This window comes from Canis lupus, chromosome 10 (assembly GCF_003254725.2).
Source record: "Canis lupus dingo isolate Sandy chromosome 10, ASM325472v2, whole genome shotgun sequence".
In the NCBI taxonomy this organism is placed as follows: Eukaryota; Metazoa; Chordata; class Mammalia; order Carnivora; family Canidae; genus Canis; species Canis lupus.
Window position 1 is genome coordinate 69,109,260 of NC_064252.1, and position 13,355 is coordinate 69,122,614.

A 13,355-nucleotide genomic window follows, 5' to 3' on the forward strand; every position below is an offset into this window, starting at 1 on the left:
AGACAGTACTAGGGTTTAATAGTTTTAAAACAGGTCCTGATTATTTATTACAAAAATAAACTTTCTAACCAAATCAAACCAAACCAATTCTCATCTTAGAGCAATATACTGAAAAAGATTAATTTATTGAGCAGCTATCATGTGCTAAGCGCTCTCTGTGAATGACACCATTTAATCTTTTCATTCTCTCAAGGAAACACTATTCTAACCCTGTTTTATAAATAAAGAAAGTAAAGCTTTAAGTCACTTAGCTAGTTAAGAAACAGAGACAGGATTAAAGTCCTGCCAATTTCCCACCATAGACTTGCTTAACCACTAATACATACTGCTACTCCACACCCAACATAGTGCCCAGCATAATAGGAAAATATGTTTAATAAATCAGGGGATCCCTGGGTGGTGCAGCGGTTTAGCGCCTGCCTTTGGCCCAGGGCGCGATCCTGGAGACCGGGGATCGAATCCCATGTCGGGCTCCCGGTGCATGGAGCCTGCTTCTCCCTCTGCCTGTGTCTCTGCCTCTCTCTCTCTCACTGTGTGCCTATCATAAATAAATAAAAATTTAAAAAATAAATAAATAAATAAATAAATCAGTTTTCCTATCCTGTCACAATCCTCATATCATAGCTGAAGAAAAATAGTAAAATATCAACCAGTAGCAGTTTTATTTTAAATTAGAAAGAGATTAAATTTGGCAAAACGTGATTTGTATGAAAGTGGCTTTTTGGTTTGTTTGTTTGTTTTTTTTACCCATTATAAAAGATTATAACTTCACAGCTGAGAGTAGTTTTTTTGCAACTTGCCAAGCAGCCAACTAACCAATGCTGAATTATTTCCTTGGTGAAGCAGCATCTAAAACTAAGTCCCATATATTTTTAAGTCTCTGTCCTATAAAGGTATCAATTGTGGCTTGGTGAACACACAAATCTTAAAAAAGAGAAAAATTTAAAATGATAACTTCAAAGTCCAGATACTCGATTTAAAATATTTTTATCTCTGACGAATAAATTCCTCTGAAAATCTGTTACATGGGAAAAAGTTTTCAGATGGAACATTAAAGAAAAGACTGCCAGCAATTTCTGTAAATATAAAGACAATGAGGTTCTTTTAACTTGGTTCTACTAACCAATCATTTCTTGAGGCCTTTCTTAATAATTTATTGGTAACCAAGTTCTCCACACACATTAAGCATTTTACCACAATATTTGAAGAATTAAATGGCACTTCTCTCCTCAATTCATTTATATAAAACTATACATGCAGAAAGAAAAGTTTTTAGAAATACTTGAAGGTACATCAAAAACCATAAGGTAACTAGGAATAAACCTAACCAAAGAGGCAAAGGACCTATACTCAGAAAACTGGAGAAAACACTCATGAAAGAAATTGAGGAAGACACAAAGAGATGGAAAAATGTTCTATCCTCATGGATTGGAACAAATATTGTTAAAATATCTATGCTACCTAGGGCAATCTATACATTCAATGCAATCCCTATCAAAATAACATCAACATTTTTCACAGAGCTGGAACATAAAATCCTAAAATTTGTATAGAACCAAAAAAAGACTCTGAAGAAACGTTGGAAAAGAAAACCAAAGCTGGTGGTATCACAATGTCAGACTTCAAGCTCTATTACAAAGCTGTGATCATCAAGACAGTGTGGTACTGGCAAAACAACAGACACATAGATCAATGGAACAGAAGAAAGATCCCAGAAATGGGCCCTCAACTCTATGGTCAACAAATACTCGACAAAGCAGGAAAGAAGATCCACTGGAAAAAAGACAGTCTCTTGAACAAATGGTGTTGAGAAAATTGGGACAGCCACATGCAGGAGAATGGAACCAGACCATTTCCTCACACCACACACAAAGATACACTAAACATGGATGAAAGATCTAAATGTGAGAGAAACCCATTAAAATCCTAGAGGAGAACACCACAGGTAGCAACCTCTGTGACCTTGCCCACACCAACTTCTTGCTAGACACGTCTCCAGAGGCAAGAGAAACAAGGTCAAAAATGAACTACTGGGACTTCATCAAGATAAAAAGCTTTTGGGACACTGAGTGGCTCAGTGGTTGAGAGTCTGCCTTTGGCTCGAGTCGTGATCCCGGGGTCCTGGGATTGAGTCTCACATTGGGCTCCCCGCAGGGAGCCTGCTTCCCTTCTGCCTGTGTCTCTGCCTCTCTCTGTGTCTCATGAATAAATAAAGAAAATCTTAAAACAAACAAACAAACAAACGATAAAAGGCTTTTGCACAGCAAAGGAAACAGTCGACAAAACCAAAAGACAACCAACGTTTGCAAGTGACATATCAGATAAAAGGCTATATCCAAAATCTATAAAGAACATATCAAACTCAATACTCAAATAACAAGTAATCCAGTCAAGACATGGGCAGAAGACATGGAAAGACATTTCCCCAAAGACAACATAGGCGTGGCCAACAGACACATGAAAAAATGCTCCACATCACTCAGCATCGGGGAAATACAGATCAAAACCACGATGAGATCCCACCTCACAGCGGTCAGAATGGCTAAAATGAACAGGTCAGGAAACGACAGATGTTGGGGAGGATGTGGAGAAGGGGAGCCTCTTACACTGTTGGTGGGAATGCAAACTGGTGCAGCCACTCTGGAGAACAGTGTGGAGGGGCCTCCAGAAGTTGAACACAGAGCTGCCCTACGACCCAGCAGCTGCACTGCTGGGGATTTACCCCAAAGATACAGATGTAGTGACCCAAAGGGGCACCTGCACCCCAATGTTCACAGCAGCAACGTCCACAAGAGCCAGACTATGGAAAAAGCCCAGATGGCCAACGACAGACGAATGGATAAAGAGGAGGTGTGTTGTGTGTATGTATATGTGTGCGTGTGTATATATATATGACATATATTATACATATATAATGAATGAAATCTTGCCATTTGCAATGACATGGATGGAACTAGAGGGTAATGCACTTAGTGAAGTAAGTCAATCAGAGAAAGATAATTATATGATCTCACTCATGTGGAATTTAAGAAATAAAACAGAGGTTCATAGGGGTAAGATAAGATGAAATCATAGGAAGCAAACTGAGGGTTGCTGCAGGGGAGGTGGATGGGGGATGGGGTACCTGGTGATGGGCATTAAGGAGGGCATGTGATGTAGTGAGCACTGGGTGTTATATAACCCTGATGAATCACGGACCTCTACCTCTGAAACTAGTAATACATTATATGTTAATTAATTGAATTTAAATTTAAAAAGGAAAAAAAAAGAAATACTTGAAGGTAAAAACTGTAAATGTGGGATGTGTGGCTGGTGCAGTGAGAAGAGCATACAATTATTGATCTCAGGGTCACAAGTTCAAGGCCCACATTGGGTGTAGAGATTACTAAAAAAGATAAATGAATTTTAAAAACTTAAAATTTAAACTTAAAAAAAATTTGAGAGTATCATCTATATAAACTGTTGGAAGTAGAAAATATATGACATCACAACATCAACTTTCTCTTTTGACAATGAACAAAATTACTTCAAAACAGTAATTTGACTAGGTAGTAACAAAATCATTCCAATTATAGTCTAAGCTGGGTTTAATTAGGTATTTCAGAAACCACCACTGGTCCATCACCCAGAAGGATGCCCCTGAAAGTGTCCTAAGGGTCATAACAAAATAAACTAATCTAAAATAATTTTTCCCATCATGCCTGGTACTAATAGGTAAATAGGTAGGAAGAAAATCACCCCAAAATATACATTAATTGTGTTTCAGGTCAGTATCTAAGACTAAGATCAGTGGGTTTCCAATTTGAAGAGCCTGATGACCACGTAATTCCATCCTACAAAATCGAACAGTCCAACTAAAGTAGTTTACCATGCTGAACTACTCAATACTTATGCCTAAATTTTTATTCTATGATTCAAGGAGACAGGCAAGGTTTTCCTCTTCTTCCCCCGGTTTACAGGGAAGGTGAGGTCTCTACCTCCGTCCAATTCATGTGGTTAGCCAGAGTCAGCTACCTGCCAGAGTATGGCCACAAAGTGTTCAAAGTGGTGATGGGAATGGGAGACGGTCCCAGAGCTGAATCCAAACTCTTACAGCTCCATGAGCACACACAGCAGACATTTATACACAGACACGACAGACAGACACACGGAGACAGCTCCCAAGGTTCCCTAACCACATGACAAGGGTTACATTTCAATAATTTTCAAATCCTGTTTTCAAACCTATTTCCAATATTAATGAAAATAAAAGCACGTAACATCAAGAAAAATGTCACAAAGCTCATAACTAATTTGTACTCAAAAAAAAAAAAACTACATTGAAAGTTCTATTTTCTAAGGCTTGGTTGAAAGCCAGAAATTTACTGATTTTAGGTGTATTCTTATCAAAATAAGGAGGCACCAGCTTAAAATACATGATTTTTTGAAACAAATCCATTTGTAACTTCTTTTTATAACATTTTCATTTCATAAATCATTTTTCTCAAAAAGATTTTATTTACTTATGGGGCACCTGGGTGGCTCAGGGGTTGAGCATCTGCCTCCGGTTCAGGGCATGACCCTGGGGTCCCAGGATCAAGTCCCACAATGGGCTCCCTGCAGGGAGCCTGCTTCTCCCTCTGCCTCTCTCTCTCTCTCATGAATAAATTTTTTTAAAAATCTTTAAAACGATGTTATTTATTTATTTGACAGAGAGAGAGCACAAGCAGGGTAACTGCAGGCAGAGGGAGAGGCAGAGGGAGTAGCAGGCTCCCCGCTGAGCAGGGAGCCTTGATGTGGGGATCCATCCCAGAACACGGGGATCATGACCTGAGCCAAAGGCAGATGCCCAACCAGTTGAGCCACCGGTGTCCTCAGAAATCATTTCCTGAGAAATGTTCCAGATGATGTGCTATAGAAAATACTAAGATTTCATGGGTCTATTGGACACTATGCTCAGGATTCTTTTTCTTTTGTTTTTTTTTTTTTTTTTAATATTTATTTATTTATTTATGATAGACATAGAGAGAGAGGCAGAGACACAGGAGGAGGGAGAAGCAGGCTCCATGCCAGGAGCCTGATGTGGGACTCGATCCTGGGATCCCAGGATTGCGCCCCAGGCCAAAGGCAGGTGCCAAACCGCTGAGCCACCCAGGGATCCCCTTCTTTTTCTTTTTAGAGATGTATTTATTTTACAGAAAGAGAGTGAGTGTGTGCATACATGCACAAATGAGGAGAGGGGAGAGGGAGAGACTCTCACACAGACTCCCTGCTGGGTACGGTGCCTAATAATGGGGGGCTCACGGGGCTCCACCCCAGACCCTGGAGACCACCACTTGAGCTGAAACTAGTCAGATGCTCACGGGACTGAGCCACCCAGGTGATCCTGTGCCCAGTATTCTTGAAATCTAATGCCAATGATATGTGTAAGCAAATAATTAAAGTGTTGTGTTATACTAAAAAAAAAAAAAAAAAAAAATGCTACGTTCCTTTTACGCATCAGACTAGAAAACTTACAAATTCTTATCTCTTATAATCCACCAAATTTTATTTAAGCACCGTCTCCTTAGTTCTGAAACATAATTTGTTCTAAAAGGTGAAATTTTACCTGTGTTACATAAGGTTGCAGGCAGTGGGAAAAGTGGTCTTTGCACAAACTGATGCAGAGGCTGTTTCTTAATGGTGTCTGGATTCATCATCGCACAGAATCTACATTCAAAAACAAATAAAAACGACATTTCAAGAGATAATCTTTTAAGCTCAGTGTCTACTTCTTATATTTATTAAAAAAAATGATAACAACAAAGCTTAGTTTTCATCCTCCATCCACATTATTTGCACTTCCTTGGGCAAGCAACATCTGCAAACAGTTTAAGAACAAGAGCTCACGTGGAAATTTACAGCCTTGATAACTGAGTGTCACAGGATAGTGCAATACCCAGTGTAAGAAACAGAAATGCTACATTTGTGATTTATAACCTAGATTCTCAGACTCTTAGTGATGCATGAAGGATGCAAAGAACTACAAACTGTTATTTTTCTTCTTTTTTAATTAAAAAAAAAAAAAAAAAAAAAAAAGGGATCCCTGGGTGGCACAGCGGTTTGGCGCCTGACTTTGGCCCAGGGCACGATCCTGGAGACCCAGGATCAAGTCCCACGTCGGGCCCCTTGCAGGGAGTCTGCTTGTGTCTCTACCTCTCTGTGTGTCTTCCATGAAAAATAAATAAAATCTTAAAAAAAAATTCAAAGAGAACAAAAGTAAATATTGGGGAAGTCCTCCTCCCTTTTCTGTCTCTACCATATTTCCCTGGAAAAAAGAGAACCAATACTACCTGTTTTGAAAGGTATTTCACACTTCAAAAAGTCTAATAGAAAGTGTACTATTCTTCTCCAAACTGCTAACGTATCAAACAATTTTTATATGCTTTTTGACTGGAAACCTCTTAAGCTGGTGTTTGTAACTTTGGTTATTTCACTGTATTAGAGAAGTATTAATGGGCTATTTTTTTGTGGCTTCGACAAAAAAATGAAGAAAGAAGAGAAAAATAAATATTATTAGGAAAGGGAAAAAAAATGCTTTAGTGAAAAGTTTTAGAGACCTTTAGAAACCTGATGCAAGTTACTTTAGGATCCAGTTCCCGGCAGCCTGGGTGGCTCAGTGGTTTATTTCTGCCTTTGACCCAGGCCGTGACCCCGGAGACCCGGGATCGAATCCCATGTCGGGCTCCCTGCACGGAGCCTGCTTCTCCCTCTGCCTGTGTCTCTGCCTCTCTCTGAGTCTCTCATGAATAAATAAAATATTAAAAAAAAAAAAAAAAAGAGAATCCAGTTCCCTTTTCTTTTTAAAGGAGGCTCCACACCCAGCGTGGAACACGATGCCGGGCTTGAACTCAGATAATCCGTGTAAAGTGCTGACTGACATCGGTGCCAAGCCTTAGAGCAAGAGTTCCATAAATGTTAGCTACCATTATGATTATGTTATAGGCGCCCAATAATTAGTGGCGGAATCAAATTTAAGGTTTGGGCTGAAATCGCTTTCATCTTTAACTTACTGCCTAATAAACCTCGGCTGTGCTGTAACCTGGAAATACACTGAAGCCCGGCACTGCCGTCCCTTCCACCCAGAGATAAAGCAGCAGAGTGGATGAACGCGGGGACAGCGATGCGTTTAAGGTGACGAAAGTAGTAAAGGGGAGTTAAACCATCCCAGTAAGACATCTATCCAAACAGAACAGGGCAGCCGGGGGGCTCAGCAGTTTAGCACCTGCCGTGGGCCCAGGTCGTGACCCTGGAGACCCAGGATCGCGTCCCACGTCGGGCTCCCTGCATGGAGCCTGCTTCTGCCTCTGCCTGTGTCTCTCATGAATATATAAATAAAATCTTTAAAAAAGAAAAAAAAAAAAAAAAAGGAGGGAGGGGGCCTGCAAAAAAAAATCTTCCAGCAAGCTTAATGCATTTAAGCTTCTCAAGGGCGCCATGAGCACGAAAGCTGCCAACGTTCACTACGTGAAACCTTCGGCCCGTCCTGTCCTTTTGGTCCAGAAGCAAAAATCAGGGCAGGACAGCTCCTTGGGTGGTGAGTCCTGTTCACCTGAGCAACGTGGGCAGGTGTCAGGGGAGGCCGCACTGCAGGCAGGTGGCTCGGGGGGCTCAGGCCCAGGGGCCCGGATCCTCCGCGCAGCCCCTGCCCTTGGAAGCTGTGACCTCCTACAGCTCAGGTCACGTCCCTTCCGGGCCTTCGGGGCACAGGAGACCCCCTGCCGTCCGCGGACACTCGGGTTTGTGCTTAAGAGGCGGGGGGGGGGGGGGGGGGGGGGGGGGGCGGGCTCAGCGCTGGAGACCGGCCCCGGCCCAGGCGTGACCCCGGGTCATGGGTTCGAGTCCCGCGTCGGGCCCCCGGCGTGGTGTGGAGCCTGCGTCTCCCTCCGCCCGGTCTCCGCCTCTCTCCGTGTGTCTCATGCATAAATACGTAAAATCTTAAAAAAAGAAAAAAAAAAAAAAAGAGGGAACGCCGGTGGGGGAAGGGGCCCGCGGGCCTCGCCGCGCTGCACAGGCCCCGCCCGGCTGAGCCCCGACGGCGGCGGCGGCCCCGGAGGTCGCTCGGGGGCACTCGTCCCCGCCCCGCCCCGCCCCGCCAGGCCCGGCGGCACCGGGTGCGGAGCTCCGGGCTCGTCACCTACCGCCCACGCAGCCCCGCGGCCGCGGCCGCAGCTCCCCCGCGCAGCCCGGCCGCCGCCATCTTAGTCCGAGTGCGCAGGCGCGGGCGCGGGCGCAGGCGCAGACCGGGAGCGGGGAGGGCTCCGCGGAGAGCGCACCCTGCCGGCCGCGGGCGGCGCTGCCACCGGGGAGCGGGAGATGCGGACGCCGCTCCGGGACGCCTTTGCCCGCCTCGGCGGGAGAGACCCGCACCTGGCCCCCTGGCCCCACCTCCGCGGTAGAGACCCGCACCTGGCCCCCTGGCCCCACCTCCGCGGTAGAGACCCGCACCTGGCCCCCTGGCCCCACCTGCCCGGTAGAGACCCGCACCTGGCCCCCTGGCCCCACCTCCGCGGTAGAGACCCACACCTGGCCCCTGCACCCACCTCTGGTAGAGACCCGCACCTGGCCCCCTGGCCCCACCTCCGCGGGGGAGACCCGCACCTGGCCCCCTGGCCCCACCTCCGCGGGGGAGACCCGCACCTGGCCCCCTGGCCCCACCTCCGCGGGGGAGACCCGCACCTGGCCCCCTGGCCCCACCTGCCCGGTAGAGACCCGCACCTGGCCCCCTGGCCCCACCTCCGCGGGGGAGACCCGCACCTGGCCCCCTAGCCCCACCTCCGCGGGGGAGACCCGCACCTGGCCCCCTGGCCCCACCTCCGCGGGGGAGACCCGCACCTGGCCCCCTGGCCCCACCTGCCCGGTAGAGACCCGCACCTGGCCCCCTGGCCCCACCTCCGCAGCGGGTCCGCAGCAGGCAGGTAGAGGTCCCAGAGACGCGGCGCCCTGGGACAGGCACGGGGACTCCGCAGGCAGGCGGAGCAGGGCATCACCCTCCCCTCCTGCTGGGGGTGCGCTCACAGGGACGATCCTCTGCAGGGTGCTGTCCCCCACCCCACCCGGTCGTGGCCGCTGGTCGGGCCCTGCTCGCCCTCCAGGCCCAGCTCAACAGCCGCCTGGACAGACTGACTGCCTGGGGCCGCAGCTCCCAGGGGTTCCCCCCTTCTGCAGCGAGAGGCCTGCCTTGTGCCCCGGCCGAGGTGGACGGGGTCATCCGTCTGCAGGCTGGGCTGCTGGACCCCGTCATCTGGGACCCACCCCAGGGAGGACTCCCCGCCTGCACAGCTGCCCTTTGCCGTATCAACAGGAGTATTTGATGAGTTTCCAGAGTACAAAAGCCATTTCTGTTCAAAGTACAGAAGCCCATTAACTACTCTTCCAGAACTTTCCTTGAGTATTCCGCTTTCTCTAGGAGGACGGGTCTCAAGATGTGGACCTGAGCAGCCACGGAGGCGACGGCATCAAAAGCCGGCCTTAAACCTACTGAGCCACAGGGTCTGCGGGCAGGGGTCTATACTCGCTTTCAGCAGGACCTTCGGCTAGAGGTTGAGAACCACTGCTCTAGAAGTAAGCACAGAACTGGCTTCTGGACTAGAAACTCCCGTTGTTGGGCAGGTTGAAGCGACACCACGGTGGCCCGTGTGGCCCGGAGACTAAGGTGGGGGGTGGAGGGGGAGCTGCGGGCCTGGATGCCGCTGGCTTGGACACCGAGCAGGCCCTGGCTCCGGGGCACGTTGCCTTCTCCCAGCTCTACCCGGCTTCCGCCCCGTCTCTGCGGTGCCGCTCGGGACCTCGGGGCTCCCCCCGCCTGCTCTCCTTTAGGTCCGGACCGAACAGGCCCAGGGGAGGGAACAGTCTCCTCCTCCTCCGGGGTTCCTGCCCAGAAGAGAAATCCTGCCTTGCCCCCATCTCCCCCAGCCACCACTCTTTTCTTCCCTTCAGAGCCAGATTTTAATCATTAGTGTTTCCAAGCTGCTGAGCCACCACTCCCCCCTTCCCCCCCTTCCCCCCTTCCCCCCTTCTCCCCCTTCCCCCCCTTCCCCCCCTTCCCGTGTCCTGCGCTCTCCACCCCCAGGCACCTCTAGTCAGGACCCTCTCTTTTTCCTTTTCGGCTCTTCCTCTCCTGAATCGCTTGTCTGAACGTAAGGTAGGGATATTCTCCCTAAATATCCTGCCTTGGGGGACTTCCCTGAGCCCCCCTCCCTCCCATCCGAACGGTCTCCTTCGTTGGTCTCTCTCTCAACACACCCTGCCTTTTCCTTTGCAGCGCATCCTCCCAACGTAACATGATGTATCCATCCGGGTGTTGATTTTTCTAACGGTCGCCTAAGACTTAGAGGGGCACGTGTGTCTCTTTCCTCCTGTGTCCCAGCACCTGCTGTGACACCTGGCACACGGTGGGCACTCGACCAGAAGTTGTTGAGCGAATGCAGTCACCCCACCCTTTGTCACACCCGGGACACCAGGTGTGACACCCCTGCGGACGCAGAAGGGGGGCCTGGCCTGGTATTGCGCAGGCAGGGTGTGGCCGTCCCCCACCCCTCATCCCTGGAGAGCACCGTGGCCACCGGCACATGAAACCAGCGACAGCAGCAGGGGACAACTCAGGGACAGACGTCAAACAGCCTTCATCTTTTACTCCAAATGTGCTAGAGGAGGGGCGACTCCTTTAGGAAGAGGTGAAGCTGCCACTGTATGTCCCTGTTGGTGCCCCGCGCCTTCCCGTCTGTGTCCAAGGCACACGTGCACACACACCATAACCGATGGAAACTGGTATTTTCCCCAACACCATTTCGTGAAGGTGCCAGCCCTGCTCCATTTGTTGGCTAAGAAGGTTCCCAGACGGCGTGACCCGGACCAAACAGTCGTGGGTTTGCTCCTCCACCGCCCATTCAGCAGCTGCTTTTTGTTTGTTTGTTTGTTTTTGTTTTCTTTTTTATGATAGTCACAGAGAGAGAGAGAGGCGCAGAGACACAGGCAGAGGGAGAAGCAGGCTCCATGCACCGGGAGCCCAACGTGGGATTCGATCCCGGGTCTCCAGGATCGCGCCCTGGACCAAAGGCAGGCGCCAAACCGCTGAGCCACCCAGGGATCCCTCAGCAGCTGTTTGTTAAGGATGGAACCTTCCGAGGGCGACCAGCGCCTGGCGCGGTGCTGCTAAGGGAGGGGAGTCGGAGACGAACCCCCTGTGGTCGCACCCGCGTGGGGAGTCTGAGAAAACAAGCACAGGGAAGAACAGTAGGAGAAAGAGATCGGGAAACAGACTCTTCACTATAGAGAAGCAGCTGACGGTGGGGGCGGCGGGGGGCTAGGTGGGGCCTGAGGGGCGCTGGCCGTGAGCCCCGGGGGTGTGCACTGCCGGACCCTATGCGCGGAACACTCTTAACTGGAATCACAATGAAAACTTCACAGAATGGTCTAAAGTAACTATGTTTTGATTAAGTGTCATCTATAATCCACGCCTGGTGTCACGGTGACAGGTGCGCAGTCTAGCGCCTCGATCCCCGCGGGTGCTCGCGATGAGTGGACTCTGGGCCCGTGTCCCCATCCGCGCACCCCTCCCCCCAGCAGCCCCCAATCTCTTCTCTGTAGTTAGGAGCCTGGGCTTTCGCTTGTCTCTTTTTTCCTTGCTCGTTGGTTTTCGGCCAATGCGTGTTGAGCGCTGCCTGGGTACCACGTGCGGGCGCTGCGCTGTGCCTCCGGGTGGCCCGCCACCTGCCACTGGTCCCCTTCCCCCTCTCTACCAGCCCCCGGACTTTGCTCAGTGGCGACGTCTTCAATCTAACAATAGTAGTTCAGTGTGGCGTGCGGCTAGGGCGTTGGCTTGTCGCGTGGCAGCGCTCGGGCCAGGGGTGTCCCAAAGGGCCGTCCCGTCCTGCCGGTGCGGGAGGGAACACGGGTCCTCCCTGAAGCCCCAGCCACCAGCCCCCGGCTGCCACCCTCCCCGGGCTGCCTGCTGTGTGACAAAACAAGTCAGCCTCAGTTTTGCCGACGCCACCGGCCACACGGATGATCGAAATCTTTGGTTCGAGGATGTAAAGGTGAACAGAACAACTCGGGGTGTCAGGGAGCTCCCAGAAGAGAGGCGGGAATCAAGGCAGGAGGCTCCAGGGACAAAGTGCTAGACAAGGGCCGCGCAGGGCCCGGTGGCGCAGGTGCGGGAGGGGAGCGATGACCCGGGTGACAAGGGAGCCCGAGGAGGGCCTCCCTGGAGGGCCAGTTCCCGAGCGCAGGGCTCAGAGAAAAGTGAGCGTTAAGATGTTCCAGGTGGGGGGATCCCTGGGTGGCTCAGCGGTTTAGCGCCTGCCTTTGGCCCAGGGCGTGATCCTGGGGACCCGGGATCGAGTCCCACGTCGGGCTCCCGACATGGAGCCTGCTTCTCCCTCTGCCTGTGTCTCTGCCCCCCCCGCCCCCGTGTGTGTGTCTATCATGAATAAATAAATAAAGTCTTAAAAAAAAAAAAGACGTTCCATCAGTGGGATGTTGGGCGCTCAAGCCATGACCCCGGGGCCGGCTTGTGGCCCACATGGGCTCCCCGCGGGGAGCCTGCTTCTCCCTCTGCCTGCGCCCCTGCCTCTCCCGGTGTCTCTCATGAATCAATAAGTAAAATAGTAAAAGAAAAAAAAAGGAAAGAAGGTGTTGGAGCAGCGGGGGCGTTGCCGGTGCCGAAGCGGCCCGGCCGCACAGCTCGGGTTCCGCGGCCTCGCGGCCTCTGGGGCGGGCACTGCACGCGCACTCGCTTCATCTTGGTCTTGACGTGGTCCCCAGGGCCTGGCACGGAGGAGAGGCTCAAAATGCCCTCCGACGTGGGAGCGCCCGGAAGTCCCCTCCAACCGGTCACCTGCCACACTATTCGGTTACTTACATGCTCATTATTTACAGTCATTTCCCGTCTAGAGGGCCCAGGCGGGGAGGCCGGCGGCAGGGACGGGGCATCCGGAGCCCGCAGCAGCGCGTGGGGCCCAGCGCCCTGCTCTGCGAGCTGTGGGTGTGCGCAGCGGCCGCCACCGGCTGAGCCGGCGACAGAAAGGTGCGTGTGAGCAGGCCCTGAATTGTCACGGGATCACGACGCGGTTGTCCTCCTCTGTGAAACTCGGGACCCACTCGGGACCCACTCCGGACACGGCCGTGAGCAGCCGCGCGGCCGGGGCCTGGTCTACACCCGGGCCGGGTCGGGCGGGCAGGTCCAGCCCGTGGGTGTCTGCCCGGAGCACCGACGAGGCCGCCGCGGGGACCGCGTCCGGGACAGAAGCCCTGGCGGCCGAGAGTCCGGCCCACGGGCCGCGGGTCCTGCTGTGTCGGGCCGGTTCCCGAAGGCTCTGCCTGGGGTTCGGGAGGGG

General features: G+C 51.2%; 1 protein-coding gene across 6 annotated transcripts in view; it reads right to left on the reverse strand.

The window, feature by feature from the left end:
• NFU1 (NFU1 iron-sulfur cluster scaffold) overlaps window positions 1-8,267 on the reverse strand; it is a 28,281-nt gene extending 20,014 nt beyond the window's left edge. The window contains exons 1-2 of one of the 6 annotated variants that reach the window (XM_025470304.3): window positions 8,160-8,267; window positions 5,588-5,688 (exon numbers count right to left, since the gene is read on the reverse strand). In XM_025470304.3, coding sequence (XP_025326089.1) covers window positions 5,588-5,688; window positions 8,160-8,218 — 160 coding nt within the window. In that variant the 5' untranslated portion in view covers window positions 8,219-8,267. Of the gene's footprint in view, window positions 1-5,587; window positions 5,689-7,243; window positions 7,544-7,570; window positions 7,752-8,159 lie in introns of those variants that run through there. The other 5 variants (XM_035696003.2, XM_025470312.3, XM_025470322.3 and 2 more) reach the window with 5 other exon arrangements.
• Window positions 8,268-13,355: the final 5,088 nt, after the last annotated feature.